Source organism: Neophocaena asiaeorientalis, unplaced genomic scaffold (assembly GCF_003031525.2).
Source record: "Neophocaena asiaeorientalis asiaeorientalis breed wild unplaced genomic scaffold, Neophocaena_asiaeorientalis_V1.1 scaffold35, whole genome shotgun sequence".
NCBI classification, from domain to species: Eukaryota; Metazoa; Chordata; class Mammalia; order Artiodactyla; family Phocoenidae; genus Neophocaena; species Neophocaena asiaeorientalis.
In genome coordinates, this window is record NW_020172984.1 from 950446 (window position 1) to 966072 (window position 15627).

Genomic DNA, 15627 nt, shown 5'->3' on the forward strand with positions numbered 1-15627 from the left:
GTCCTGGAGGATCCCACATGTCGTGGAGCAGCAAAGCCCACGCGCCACAACTACTGCAACTGAGCTCTGAGAAGCCCACGCACCACAATGAAGAATAGCCCCTGCTCTCTACAACTAGAGAAAGCCCACACGCAGCAATGAAGACCCAACGCAGCCAATAAATAAATCAATAAATAATAAAAAGATAAAAACACTTGGAACTTTTTTTTTTTAAAAAAAACCCAAACATTTATTATCTCATAGTTTCTATGGGTCAAGAATCTGGGGATGGCTTAGCTGGGTGCCTCTAGCTCAAGGTTGTTAAAGAAAAAATTATTCTGACACTTGTTAAAATGGTAAGGAAGACTTTATCCAGGACAATTGTGATAGGTGTCAATGCTATCGCAAAAAGTGAGAGAGATTGGGCTCAACTCCAAATATGACAAAGACAGCTGGAAATTTGTAGCCAACAAGTGGAATGATGGGGTCAGTGGATGAAAAATTTCTTAAGAGGAAACATCAAGGGTAGGGGGATTCTTGCTAAGCTGACTTAATGGGATTCTTGCTGAAGGCAGGCCAGGATGATCAGATATCATGGGTAGGGGATGAGGAATATGTTGAGATATCAAGGGTAATGGGATTCTTGCTACAACTGGGCTATGCAGGCCCAGCAAGGATGGGGGCCAAGGCCAAGGACTAGACAAGAAGAAGGGTCAGAGAGCCTGACTAGAGTTTGGTTAAGTGGAGAGTCTTTGTCAAGGCCTCTCCTGAAGTTACAGTCAAGCTATTGGCCAAGGCTGTGGTCTTCTCTGGAGGCTTGACTTGGGAAGTGAGGAGATGGTGGAACATATTCAAATGATATTTACATGGTAAAATGGTAGGGATTGTAGGAGAGGATTCTGGGAAGATACAGTGGAGTAGGAAGCCCCAGGAATCTGGCTCTAGACAACATTTGCAACAACTGACAGAATAGTCTGTTGTAATTATTTTGGAACTCTGGAGTCTGTTGAACGCTTACAACTTCCAGGGGAAAACTTGGAAGGTAAATTGTGGTGTATGCATGAGCAAAATATGGTACATACATACAATGGGAGAGTATTCAGTCTTAAAAAGGAAGGAAATTCTGGGCTTCCCTGGTGGTGCAGTGGTTAAGAATCCACCTGCCAATGCAGCGGAAATGGGTTCGAACCCTTGTCCGGGAAGATCCCACATCTTAGTTGTGGGATCACAACTAAGATCCCACATCTTAGTTGCCGTGGAGCAACTAAGCCCGTGCGCCACAACTACTGAGCTTGTGCTCTAGAGTCCGTGAGCCACAACTACTGAGCCTGTGTGCCACAACTACAGAAGCCCGTGCGCCACAACTACTGAGCTTGTGCTCTAGAGTCCGTGAGCCACAACTACTGAGCCTGTGTGCCACAACTACAGAAGCCCGTGCGCCACAACTACTGAGCTTGTGCTCTAGAGTCCGTGAGCCACAACTACTGAGCCTGTGTGCCACAACTACGGAAGCCCGCACGCCAGAGCCTGTGTTCTGCAACAAGAGAAGCCACATCAGTGAGAAGCCTGCGCACTGCAACGAAGAGTAGCTCCTGCTCGCCGCAACTAGAGAAAGCCCGTGCGCAACAGCGAAGACCCAATGCAGCCAAAAATAAATAAATAAATATTTTTTAAAAAGGAAGGAAATTCTGATACATGTTACTACATGGATGAACCTTGAAGACATTATAAGTGAAATAAGCCAATCACAAAAGGGCAAATACGTATTATTACACTTATATGAGGTACTTAGAGAAGTCGAATTCTTAGAGACAGAAGTATAATGGTGGTTTCCAGGGGCTGGGGAGAGGCGGGAATGGGGAGTTATTGTCTAATAGGTACAGAGTTTCAGTTTCACAAGATGAAGAGTCATGGGTATGAATGGTGGTGATGGTTCCACAACAATGTGAATATATATACCACTGAACTGTGCACTTAAAAATGGTTAAGATGGTAAACTTTGTTATGTGTATTTTTCCACAATGAGAAAGGAAGACTTCAATTAAAAAACCAGTTGAATATAAATATTATAAATATTTCTGGGAAGAAATGGTAGGGGTTGCAGCATCTTCCTTTTCATATTATTTAGTAACATTTTCATCTGATTTTTAAAGGTGCTTTTATTATTTTTAATTTTTAAAATTTATTTGGCTGTGCCAGGTCTTAGTTGCAGCATGTGGGATCTTTTCGTTGTGGCATGTGGAATCTTTAGTTGCAGCATGTGAACTCTTACTTGAGGCATGTGGGATCTAGTTCCCTGACCAGGGATCAAACCCAGACGTCCTGCATTGGGAGCACGGAATCTTAGCTACTGGACCAGCAGGGAAGTCCCTGTTTCATCTGATTTTGAGAGGAAAATTAGAAAAGAGCAAAGAGCTTGTTTGCTGGACATTAGGAAACCCATTGCACAGACAGGAAAAAGCCGCAAGTGCTGGTTTGCTCCCCATTGTATGTGTGAGAGTTTCTCCTTCTCATATCTTACCATTAGACTTGAGATAAATTAGTCTTTCCTTGAAAACAAGTTTACACAAACCAATCACCTCTGTTGACAAATTTGCATAAAAGCAAGCAGTGAGAGCTAGTGCACCTCAGAGAAGGCTTCGCTCAGTTGACCTTCAGCTCCGAATTACACTTCCACGGACTAAAAAACACTTCTAAATGGCCCTTGGGAAGTAATTTGCCCAGATAGAAATACAAAGGCAAGAGAATCATTGAAGGGGAGGGCATTTTGTTTGGTGTTTAAGCGCTGAAATAGAGGAATCAGTAATGAAATGTGTGGTAACTTTCGTGATTTAAAAACAACCAGAGCACAAGGGCCCAATTGCTCATCAGAGAATCTTTGGGGCCCAAGAGTAGGTAACTCTGCCCCAATTTGGCTCTAGCTTCGAGAAGCAGAGGCTGGTGCACTAGGATGCAGCAGGTTCCTTAGGTGTTCGGGGCTTGCATTCAGGAAGTATTAGGGAAGTCATGGCACCTGCAGTTTGGGTCTTCATGCCCATGTTAAGTTTCTTCTGCTGAGATATGAGTACCAGGGGATTACTGCCTGAAAGTACCCTTGGGGAGTCCCACGGTGACTCCAGAGAAGGGCCACAGGAAGCCAGAAAGACCAGGGTCAAATCCTAGCTCTACCTATCAATTGCGCTGTGACTCTGGAGAGAGATTTGACTTCCTTATAGCCCTGAGAGTTTGTTTCAGTAGGTCTGAGACAGAATCTAGGAATCTCTATTTTTAACCAGCCCAGCATATGACTCTGATACTAGAATCCTGGTTTGGGGCTGTTTCCTAGAATTGGTAGTACCTAGAGTCAAGCATGAACCCTGGAGCCAGACTGCCTGGGTTAATTTCAGCTCCACCAATTTAGGAGTTGTATACTCTTGGGCAAGTTACTTCACTTCACTGTCTCAATTTCCCTATCCATAAAATGGTGATAAAGGTCGTACCTATCCCATGGGGTTATTGTGAGGTGATCTCAAGTATGCTAATTGCGTAAAGCATTTAAAATGAAGCCACTTACACAGCAAACACTGTGTTATTCTAGAGCTACAAACCTTTATCTACAACTCCAAAATTAAAAGAATACTAAAAATCAGAAAGTCTTCCCCTAAAGTTTGGCACAAATTAACTTGGCAGCAAAACCTGATCTAACTGACAGGAGGCTATTGTTAGTCTGTATTTATCCCTTATTCTGTATTAATAAACTTAAGAAATATCAACATGTTTGATTATGGAATGCTGCTCCATAGCCCCAGAACAGGTGTAACATAATAAATTGTATATTTGTGTATTTCCTAAAAATCTGAAATATTCTCAATTTCAAAACACAGGGGTTTCAGAGAAGGGAGTGTGAACCTATATTTTATTATCCTTTGTTGGCCAGAGACCCTGTGTGACAACCATTGTGAGAAAACTCGCCATCTGGTGGTTGCAGTGGAGAACAAACAAAACCAGAATAAAACAAATAAACAAAATGCCATAAAAATTTCCAATAGCGTAGAGCTTCCAATACAGTATATATACAAAAAACTGATTGTAACTTAAAATTGATTACTAAGTCTAAATTGATTATAGACTCTAAATTGGAATCATAAATTTTAAAATATTTAAAAATTGCTTTATCAGTTTGCTGAGGTTTCCTAATCCCAGAGTGACTCCTACTCCTAGCCAGGATGCAGGTGGATTTAGCATGTGCTACTTAGACTAGAATACTCTTTGATATTTTTTACTTTCCAATGCTTTCATTCTCACTTTCTTCTCTGAGACTTTCTTTTCTTACCTAATAGAATGCAAATCAAATGCCTTTGGACACCTTTCCCTTTATACCTAACAACCTTTATGCCTGGGGTCAGCAAACTTTTTCTGTTAAGGGCCAGTTTGGACTTTGTGGGCCATTTGGTTGCACCTACTCAACTCTGCCATTGTGGAATGCAAGCAGTCATAGACATTACATAAATGAATCAGGGTGGCTTGTGTACAAAACTTCATTTATGGACACTGAAATTTAAATTTCATGTAATTTTCACAAGTCACAAATATTAGTCATGATTTTTAAAAACCATTTTAAAATGTAAAAACTATTCTTAGCTTGTGAGATGTGCAAACACAGGCAGTGGGCCAGATTTGGCTCATGGTGTAACAGGGAAGAGCCAATTCTGACTCCATGTTGGATCTGTTTCTTTTACTTTAAGCATTGCTTTTTGTTGCTTTTGATATTGTAATCAAATTACAGTCTATAGCTGTAAGCATGCATAATGGCCTGCCACAGGGAACCCTGCCCCTCTGCCTGTTAAACTAAAAGGCTTTTGTTCAGCTCACAGAGACATTGACCCTGCCCACCTGTGAATGGCTGCAGAAAAGAAATTAACACATCCCCTCGTATTTTTTAAAAAGATTTATTTATTTTTGGTTGTCTCAGGTCTTAGTTGCAGCATGCAGACTCTTTGTTGTGGCATGTGGGCTTCTCTCTAGTTGTGGCACACAGGCTCCAGAGTGTGTGGGCTCTAGTTTGTGGCACACAGGCTCTCTAGTTGAGGCACGTGAGCTCAGTAGTTGTGGCGCACAGGCTTAGTTGCCCTGCAGCATGTGGGATCTTAGTTCCCTGAGCAGGGATCGAACCTGAGTCCCTTGCATTGTAAGGCGGATTCTTTACCACTGGACCACCAGGAAGTCCCCATCCCCTCCTATTTTACAAGATAAATGGTCTTTTTACTTTACTTCCTCACCTCCTCCCCCTCTGTTCACAAAAGAAACTGGCATTGAGACCCCGATAAGATGGTTTTTTGGGGACCCTAGTCCGCCATCTTCTCGGTCTGCTGGATTTCCAAATAAAGTCTCTATTCCTTGCCTTTACACCTTGTCTCTTGATTTACTGGCCTGTCATGTGGCGAGTAGAGCTTGGACTTGGTAACAATGGGAGGGCTAGTTTGCTGATGCCTGCCCTAACTCAGGGTTTCACAACCAGTTAAGCAGTGATGTCAATTCTTATTGTACATTCTTTTAAAATTCAGACTTCTCTGGAATTTCCCACATTCAGAAGTTATTTGGCAGGTAAGATTCTGTTCAGGGAGCCCTTTGGAGTGAGGCCGCACCCCTTATCCCCACCTTCCTGTTGAACCATCCAGGTCTACGTATTACTTTCACTGAGCTTGTCAAATGAAATACTTTGTTTTTCTGTTGCTTTCTTTTCCTTTGCTAACCCAGAAGGCTTAAGACCTTTATTATTACTATCTGGTCTAAGACGTTCCTAAATGGAGCAGATTTTTAAAATTTTCTAAATCGATAAAGCCAAAGTCTGATTTTTTTGTTTTGGAACTATCATTAAAAATTTTTTTTTTAATCTTTGCAATAATCAAACTTACAAAAACGTTAGTACATTACAGATAATCTTCTCCTGACCCATCTGAGAGTCGCTGACCTGATAAACCACCACCCCCTAATACTTCATCAGGAAATTAACACTGATGTTACTACCACATAGTCCTCAGACTCGTTCGCAACTGTTCTAATAACGTTCTTGAGAGCAAAATGATCCACTTCAGTTCGTTAATTTATGTGTCTTCAGTTCTTTGACCTTGGTAGCCTTGGCACTTTTGAAGATTATAGGCCTGTTAGTTTGTAAAATAACAATTTTCAATTTGGATTTACCTTATACTTCCTCATGATTACATTCAGGTTTTGCATCCTTGGCAGAAATATCACAGAAGGGATGCTGTGTTCTTCTCAATGCGTCCTATCAAGTGGTGGAAGACTCAGATATCTCCCATTTTGTTCACTTAAGGTGAACTCTGCCCGGCTTCTCCATTTTAAAACTCCTCTTTTTCCCATTGTACTTAAAAAATATTTTATGGAGAGGTACTTTGAAATTACTTACATATCCCATTCTTCATTAAACTATTCATTCATTCATATCAGTATAGACTCATAGTTTTCTCTTTTATTCAGTGATTTATAAGCCATTATTTGGATGCTCAGATTGTTCCAGATTTGCCCGGTAAGTCCCTTAAGGCTGGGTTCTGTGTCCTTTTGACATGCGATTATTGTTTTGAGTACTTCCTTGCTTTCTTGCTCATCTTGTACTTTTCCTGCCCGGCCATGGAATCCGCCATTTCCCCAAAGACTCCTGGCTCCTTTAAGTGGAGAATGTAGTGCCTGAATCTGGATGCTAGGTGTATGCGCTGCACTGGAGGAAGAGGGGAACTGCTGCTCCACGGCTCACTTAGTGGACAGTGCTCCCCTATATTTCTTTATGTTGAAATTCATGAGTTCACACCAAAACCCAATACCCCCTATATTCAAACCCAATACCAGAGTTTATTCTAGTCTTTCCCCTTTCTGATGTGTAACATCTCCTCTAAAAATGAGAAAGCTGGCTTCCGTTATCCTTAATATTTCTGCTTATTTAATCAAGTTCCCTGTTCCTACCCAATCCACCATTGCCATCCCTCCCCTGCGTGGATGCCCTTCCCATCCCAAGTGTAGGATGACTTCCAGCACTAGGCCACACCCCCAGCTCCTACCCACACACACCAGGCTGGGAACCCATGTGGATGCCTGCCCCATCTAATGGTGGAATTGTGGGTAAAGGAAAAAGGGGAAGGGGAAGGCTGAGTCTTGTTGAGGTTTTATGTAAATTCCACAAAGGAAGAGATCTTGGTTTTCGTTGATGTATCCCAAATACCTAAAACAGATCCTAGCACGTGGTAGGCAATAAAAAATACCTTGAAAAATTTATAAAACTATAGGGTAAACAGTTCATTTAAATTCTTTATATTCAAATATTTAACTTCAAGATATTTCCCCATCATAATAGATTAACTTTATATAACTATAAAGTTATCAGATTCAGGAAACAGTTTAAAAAAAAGGTTAAATCTCTGATTAGGCAATGTGAAGTTGGTCTTAAATTTGGATTTATATGCATGGATAAAACCTCACAGAATTGCACTGAAAACATCAACATTGTTTGGGACCATTTTTAACAAAATAGAAAAGGTATTACTTCTGAACAATATTAACAGATACATTGTTAAATCAGAACACATGGAGATAACTTCAGAGATGGATACAGGTATGGGGGGGCTGAAGCTTACATAAATTTGGAGGCATTTTTTAAGGAAAAGAATTAGGTACAGGGTCTTATAAGGGGACCGTGTAAGTGAGGAGCCCTGAATTTTAGGTAGCAAGTCTGCTCCTGGAAGTAAGTCAGAGTGAAAGTGTCCAGGCCCAATGCTCAGCACAGAGCAGGCATACAAAATTTTAAGATATTACTGAAGAACTCTGCATCCAGCCTGTTCTTCTACGTATTAGGTCCTAAACAAATCTCTCCTAGATACTGCTAACTGACCCCTGACTTGTCCCTCCTTAAAAACAGGTTTTAACGAAAGTTTCGCTGTTCAACCAGGAATGACACAGGATTCCAATAAGGTCTTATCATTTTAATTGACTTTAATGATTATTGCTCATCTGCAAGGATTAATATTGCATTCATTAAAAATCATACAAAATAAACTTGTTCCTCCCAAGTTGCTCTCTACACGCTCCCTCTGATGCCAGACATTTTCCCACAGTGTCCTTTGTTACATGGCTTGACAGAGACGGAGCCCTTATCTAGTATTCCTATGGACACAGTAATAGATATGGGAGCAGGGGGCAGGCCAGAGGGCAGCAGGACCTGGGCCCCTTCCCTCCAGCAGAACTCACACGATGGATACCACTGTTGGCCAGGTTACCTCCCCTAAAGGATGTGCTGTTCTGATTGGCTGGTTAAACGCCTTGGGAAAAAGGGCTTGAACCATTAGCATCTACAGAGAAGAAAGCATGGTCACACTGGCAAGGAGTGCGAATGGGCTGGTTACGGAGAAACAGGAGAGGGAAAACTGTTTTGGCAAGATCACTGACCCCTGCTAGGAAGTCACAGAGTGAAAGCTTTCCTTCTTAAATATCTATTTTTAATGTCTGTCTTCTCTGATCAATGGCAATAGGGAAATGAAAATTTCTAGTACCTAGCACTACTGCCTGACCCAACTTTGAAGGACCACCAGCTAGAACAAGTTGAGAATTTAGAATCCTGGATAATTATACACTTAAAGCTCATGAGCACAAAGCTCACCTGACCATGCAGAAATGCTGGTAAGCAGGGTGCATGGCATGGGAATACATCTCTCTTATCTCTGAGGATTCTTTCAGAGTGTGAGCCAGGACACACTGATTATTTTCTCTATGCGCAAACTGCCCTTTAAGGTCTCAGTTCATAAACCTTCCGTGACATGGGTCCATCAAAAGTGGTACTGCTTCTGTAAAACTAAAGTCCCAGACAAGTTATACAGAGCTAATTTCCCTCAGCCTGACCCAATTTATCATTCCTCCTCCCATCCACATCTACCTCCCTTTAAGTATTTTAAATTGCAGAAGCACAGCTGATTAGAAACTTGCTCTTAAAGGATAAATCCTAAAGACAGAGCTCAGTGCTGTATACTGAGTAATGGCTCAAGAAATTTGCTTTCAGCACAAGCTGATGGGGCAGAGCTGATAAAATTTACTGTTATGGCCCCAGTTCACTGATGCTATAAACTATGGGCTAGAAACAGAGGGATTATCAGAGTTTGAGATCTGCATTTCTCTAGACTCAACTCTGCACTTTTAGCTCCAAAGGTTCAAAAGATAAACTGATAACCACTCAAGCAGCTCCTCAGTATTAAGACTAAACATTTTTCTTACTTAAAAAAACAAAATAAAAAAACAAAAACCAAAAAAACAAACAAAACAAAAACAAACAGAAAAACCCAGAAATAAATGCTAGGGGACAAAATTCAACTTAATAGAGTACAGTCTGGATAAAAACCTGGAAAATGAGAGGGTCTGATGGGAGTGGAGGAAGGGCTGTACTAAATCCAAGTGGGCCTACCAGATCTTAACAAGCGACACTCACTAGTACACATCTCTGAACCAAATATACCACCTTTACACAGGAAACAGGGCTTGGAACATCTAGGGGAAATTAACATGCACCACCTATATATAACCTACCTGCCTGGTAGGTACCATCCCTGCTCCTCTGAAGAAGTGAAAGAGCACTGATCTCAGCAGCTAAGAAATGGGCTCTTTTAAGGCAATTTAGACATTGCAGATTGTTCCACATAGAAGGTACCTTAGCATTTCCTGTTAATAAGGTACCCAATTAAGACTATAAAGTCCCCAGAAATGGTAAAGAAAGAATCACCTTTCTGGGCTGGGAGAGTAAAATCCTTCTTTAGTGACTAGGGTGAGAAACCTTGAATCTCTGTTTCATCTAAAGAGCCATGAAGCAAGTTCCTGTGTGGTCTGCAGAACTTGGATAATGAGATGAAAAAACAAGAAAGAAATTATAGGAAAAAAAATCAAGAGGAAAGGATAAAGAAGGAAATAAAAGTTTTCTTAAAAAATATTTCTTTTAGAGTTGTGTGGTTCATGTGGACTGGTCCTTGGTAATTCGGTCCATTAGTATCTGTAAAGAAAGAGATTGACTGTTTAGTATTTGTGTCTTCCACATGAGCGTTCCAAGAAAAGAATCCAAAACAGAGAACACTCTCCAGGGTCCTTCCCCTGCCCAGGCCAGGGATGCCTGCAGTAATTCCCCATGGATTGTTCCTCCCTGCGCTTCCAAAGGATTTCCAGCAATGCCACTTCTAGCTGTATCTCCTGCTCCCTAATACTATACATCAGTGGTTTTCAACCCTGACAATACATTAGAATAATCTGAAGAAGTTTTACAAAATAAGCCGGGGCCCCATTCTAGACTAACTCTATTAGAATCTCTGGGGGTGAGGCTCAAGCTCCAAAATCTTAGAAAATGCTGACTTCTTTACATCTACTACTAGATATACAATTTCTCTGTTTACCTTGTTAGTGTGGGGCAGAGTTCTTGTACTCTTCAAAATTAGCTATAACACTATTTAAAAAAGCTGTCTAGCCTGCATGGCTTAATATTGGGGAGAAGAGCTTTTCATTTACTTTCTCCCAAGTTACCTGTAATAATTGGGTTTGAATGGCCCGTTTTTGTTGAGTCCCAGATATTTTGCTTGGTCATCTGTCAGCTCTGTCAGGTGGGCATCAAATGATGGCAGGTGCAAGCTGGCAACGTACTCATCTAGGAAGAACAAAGCGGCAGGGGGGCAGACTCCATTTCAAATATGCCTCTCAGGGCACAGCTTCCCCCTATTTTCATCTGAAGCTTCTTTGAGAGAGAGGACAAGGCTTGGAATAACTTCGAAAGAATCTGACTCGGAATATTTGCTTAATTTAAAAAACCCCTCAAAGTTGCCTTTAAGGTATTTCTCTCAGTACATCCAGAGTGCACTTAGAAAGCCATCTGCCAGCGGGACAAAATGGGCCGACTTGTTCCTCCCCATTCTTCTCTGGCAAAACTTTTGGGTTCACCTCAATGGCCAACATACCATGTACTATTCTCACTTTCCTGCAGCAACTTCCTTAGCTGGATCATAGTCAAATTATGAATCAAAGTGGACACCAGTAAGGTCAAAAGAGTTAAGTCATCAACATTTACTTACGATAAGATCCATAAAGGCCTCAAATCTTAGGATCATGGATTTCTAAGGCAGCCGGCACAAATGTATTAGTTTTCCATAGATAAGCCTCCTGGGCTTTTGCCTTTATGAATATGAATTAAAAACCAAAAGCCAGGGCTTCCCTGGTGGCGCAGTGGTTGAGAGTCCTCCTGCGGATGCGGGGGACGCGGGTTCGTGCCCCGGTCCGGGAGGATCCCACATGCCGTGGAGCGGCTGGGGCCCGTGCCCGTGAGCCATGGCCGCTGAGCCTGCGCGTCCGGAGCCTGTGCTCCGCGACGGGAGGGACCGCAGCGGTGAGGGGCCCGCGTACCGCAAAAAAAAAAAAAAAAAAAAAACCAAAAGCCAACACCCAAAGGTAAGCTGAGGTAAGCTGTTGAAGGGGACAACAGCAAGAAGTTTTTTAGCTTTAAGAGGACAGGGGTTTGGGCCGACCAATGAGAGGGGAGGTTGGCACCATACTCAGAAAGGTAAAGAACTAAAGATGATGCATTATGTCACGTGAACACAACACAGCTGACCCCTGGAATGACAGATTTTTTGTATATCTCATAGAAGATGGACAATAAAAACTATATTTGTTTGTTTCTCTCATTTTGGTCCCAGGCTGTAATCAGTGGTAGTAAGTTTACTAAACTTCATAAAGCTACTCAGGATAAGAGCATCTACCCTAAACCATTGTGCTAAAGCACCTTTACTCATTAGCTGTAATTCTTACTAAAATTTTGCAATATATTTAGTATTATTCTCACTTTACTGATAAAGAAACTGAGGCTCATGGAGATTAGAACTTGTCCCGAGGTCCAAAAACCACTAAGTGCTAGAATGGGGATTAGAACCCTGACTCTAAATCTAATGCTTTTCACGATATTCATTTTACCAAACCGTGCAAGAGTCTGGGGATCAATATAGGTTTCTACTGTTTTCACTCACCCATTTTCTTAGGAAGCAAGTATACATCTTGTTTGTATCGTCCCTCAGGTGCATTATAGAGCTCTATCAGTGCCAAAGCCTAAGAAGGGAAAAGAGGGTCAAAAAACACAAAAACGCTTCTTAGGGGCATTAAAAACAAAACAAAAGAACCAGATTTAACAGGGCCTTGGGGTAAATATTTAAGTGATCTACCACAGTGACAGCACACAGGACTTGGACTGTAATAAACACCAGCACACAACGTGGGAGGATTTACTGGTGCTTTTGTTTAGTTCCTAATAAAAGAAGGCACTAAATACAATTGAGCTGAAACACTATATTCTAAATTAAAACAGCCAACCAAAGGGACACAAACACTGACTCTGCCTAATGATTATTTTCTACACTTGAGAAAGCCGAAATCTTGACAACTTGTAACCTGAAGAAAACAGGTTGATAAGAACACAGGAGAGCACACTCTCACTGATCTGATCTACGCCCAGTTCCACTCATCTTAGTGCAGGTTAAGCCGGTCTTTTGTCACATACCTGTGTTGTAGCTGTGATGGACAGAACAAAGGTGGGAACTGTGGAGCAGCTCAGATTGAGCAGACGACCCTAAAAAGTTGAAACAGAGCCCTGGTATGAGTTGTGTTATCCCTCTGTCATGTCATGCAAGTCACACAAATGCTGGAAAGGACTTTATACTCCTTCTAGACTCAGTTAGTAGAGGAAGAATTACAGTTCCAAATCAGGACTGTATGTTTTATCTTATTTTCTGCAAGTCCATCTGAGTCTGACAAACTGAAGAATTAGCTGTGGTCAGGAAGTAGTATGTTACTTAGTAAAAAGTAGATATTTTTTGAGTGATTCTATTTGGAGACCGGACTATTTGAGAAATATACCTCTACCCAAAGACAGCATTCAGGGAAACATAGGCCAAATAGGTTTACCCTGCCACCCCTCCCCGGATGGCTCTAACCATATTGTTTGTGCTGTACTGCCCGAACCCTTCTGTGTGTGCACCTCTGCCAGAAGGACGACGCGTTTGCCATCTGGCCAGATGACATGATCCACCTGAGAACGTACTCGCTCCCATGTCAGCTCCGGAGTGCGGAGGCTGGTCTGAAAGGAAGAGAGCGCAGTTGACTGGCTATAATGGAAGGAAGCAAAAAAAAAGGCCTAGCAACAAATCAATGAGAGAAGGCTTACCACATCAATTTCCGTGTTTGAGTGGCCCATATTGCATACGATACAACTGTTTTTCATGCGATCCAAATGCTCCCGTGTCACTACGTTCTTATTTCCTAAAAGTAAAGGAGAGTGGCTGAGGAAACAGATCCTGGCGGGGAAAGGTACTGACTAGCTTTCAGTTAGAACATGGGACAGAGGTTTGCTGGCACTAAAGAGCATGTATACGTTGTGAGGAAAGAAGTGTGCGTTGCCGAACAGCTCTTTAGGCTCAGTTTTTTGGTTTTAAGATCAAGCAGGATAAAAAGTCATCAAGGAAAAAGGCTCTTTGTTCAGGAAAATATGTTAAGGTTCTGATAGCTTACTCTAGTTCTCAGACTTTTAAACACAACACAGGTCTTACCTACTTTATATAAAAGTCAATTAGATCATTTTCAAGATTTAACCTCAGAGTTAATAATCCTCCATGTATACCAAAGCACTGACACTTACCTGTGCAAGTTATTACGACATCAACTTGCCGGATGACTTCATTCAGCTTTACCACCCTGAACCCATCCATGCTGGAAGAAAAGGAAGGCACGCTATGAGCAAAAGCAAGGAGGCAGTGGGACAGAAGCTGGTCACAAAATGAGACAATTAAATGTCTTTCTAAAGTTAAATCCAGGGCTACCTCACTGGAATGGTAGTAATAAGCTGTGCTAAACTATACACACTGGGCTCTTCAGACTCCCCAAGATTCCATCCAGGAAGGGAAAACACCAAGAAGCTCTATGAGTGCCCTATGATTACAATGCAGGGAATAAAGCAATCTTAGCCTTCTCCTTCTTTGAGAAATTTCTCCAAGGAATGGTTAATACAATAATCAAACTCTCAGAAACATAAAGTCCCTGGAGTGAACCTAATGGTATTACCGCTGTTCTTACCAGGCCTGCAGAGCACAGATGGGGTCAATTTCTGTGATATAGACAATTGCTCCGAGGGCCTTGAGAGCAGCACAGCAGCCCTTTCCCACCTGCAGAGCATAAGGAAGAAGTCAGGTCCATTCAGGCACAGATATTTAGGCAGGTAGGCTCTCTGGGAGATGGGAATTAGCCTCCGTGAAACCACCAATCATCTAGCAAGTCCTTGCAAAGATGCTCCAATCCAAGCAGAGGAGAAACAGATCCTGATTATGTTGTGACCCTTAGAGGAGTGATTTAGCAGACATTTCAAGGGCTTTAGCAAGGGCTGGAACTTGGGATAGTAAAAGAGATAAAGGAAATACAAGTATCACCATCAAGGAAACAAGACCAAGGAAGATCAACTGTAACCTCTAGTTTCTTGTTCCAGGAAAGCCTGATAACTATCACTTGAGAAGCATCTCACTCAAGGACAGCCTAGCAGCTCAGAAACTTCTGTGGGTCATTGTTTATGACAATAAATAAAGTCTCCTGTCATCTATTCTAGTTTAGAGATAATCAACTATATGCCACTTCAGATTTTACCCTTCACTCCACTAAGTCACCTGTGGGACCAAAATGCTACATATTTACTTGAATTAAGTCTCATAATGAAAAGGTTACTGTTATAACTGGGTGGAAATGATGGCAACATTCCATACCATAAGACAAAGTGGTGAAATCTGAAAACTCAATTCGTTCTATATGTCTCTATTCATAAATCTGAATAAAGGACTTTTGCTACTATTTTGAGACACTTTATCTAAAAGCATATTTTAAACCCTGCATCAGTAACTCTACACTGACAGCACAAGTCTCCTTCACTCAAAATTTCTAAGAAGTCTGTGAAAAGGCAGACACTGAGGCCCAGCTACTTACCTCACCATAGCCACACACCACCACTTGTTTCCCACCAAACATTACATCTGTGGTCCTCTTCAGGCTGTGGAAACAGACAAGCCTCAACTCAAACATTATTAGATCAAATACAGTCCCTCTGAAAATTTAAGTGTGGGCAATGCCCCATAAGAACTTCGACTGGAAGTTGGCTGGGCTCAGTATGAGATAGAATGCCTCTAACAAACTTTTAAAGCCATAGGAAGACCAGGGGGCAAAACTGGAGGGATATCAGACTAACATTATAACCCAACCCAAATTTATCCCCTATAAATTTGAATAATTATACGTTTCAACCTACCCATCTAAAATGGATTCTCGGCAGCAGTATAAGTTATCAAATTTCTGTTTGGTAACAGAATCGTTGACGTTCATGGCTGGAACACAGAGTTTCCCAGCTTTGGAGAGCTGATACAGCCTAAAGGGAGAAGAAAGCCACAAAAACAAAAACAAAGTTAGCTGGTAAAACACAGTAGCTGGCAAAGTCTGCCTAATTCTCTTCAAGCTCTGTGCTGCCCTCCCCAGTCTTATTTATTGCCCAAGAATATTAGTAAACAAGGTAATTCCTTGTTATCCCTCCTAACTTCTTTTCATTTTCTTTCCCAACTCCCC

General features: G+C 41.7%; 1 protein-coding gene across 2 annotated transcripts in view; it reads right to left on the reverse strand.

The window, feature by feature from the left end:
• Positions 1–7928: 7928 nt before the first annotated feature.
• The window catches only part of AHCYL1 (adenosylhomocysteinase like 1), a 41233-nt gene continuing 33534 nt past the window's right edge, over positions 7929–15627 (reverse strand). The window contains exons 8-17 of one of the 2 annotated variants that reach the window (XM_024742114.1): positions 15317–15433; positions 14998–15061; positions 14104–14192; positions 13670–13740; positions 13199–13293; positions 13013–13111; positions 12536–12604; positions 12009–12087; positions 10519–10639; positions 7929–9997 (exon numbers count right to left, since the gene is read on the reverse strand). In XM_024742114.1, the coding sequence (XP_024597882.1) occupies positions 9991–9997; positions 10519–10639; positions 12009–12087; positions 12536–12604; positions 13013–13111; positions 13199–13293; positions 13670–13740; positions 14104–14192; positions 14998–15061; positions 15317–15433 (811 nt within the window). In that variant the 3' untranslated portion in view covers positions 7929–9990. Of the gene's footprint in view, positions 9998–10514; positions 10640–12008; positions 12088–12535; positions 12605–13012; positions 13112–13198; positions 13294–13669; positions 13741–14103; positions 14193–14997; positions 15062–15316; positions 15434–15627 lie in introns of those variants that run through there. The other variant, XM_024742115.1, reaches the window with a different exon arrangement.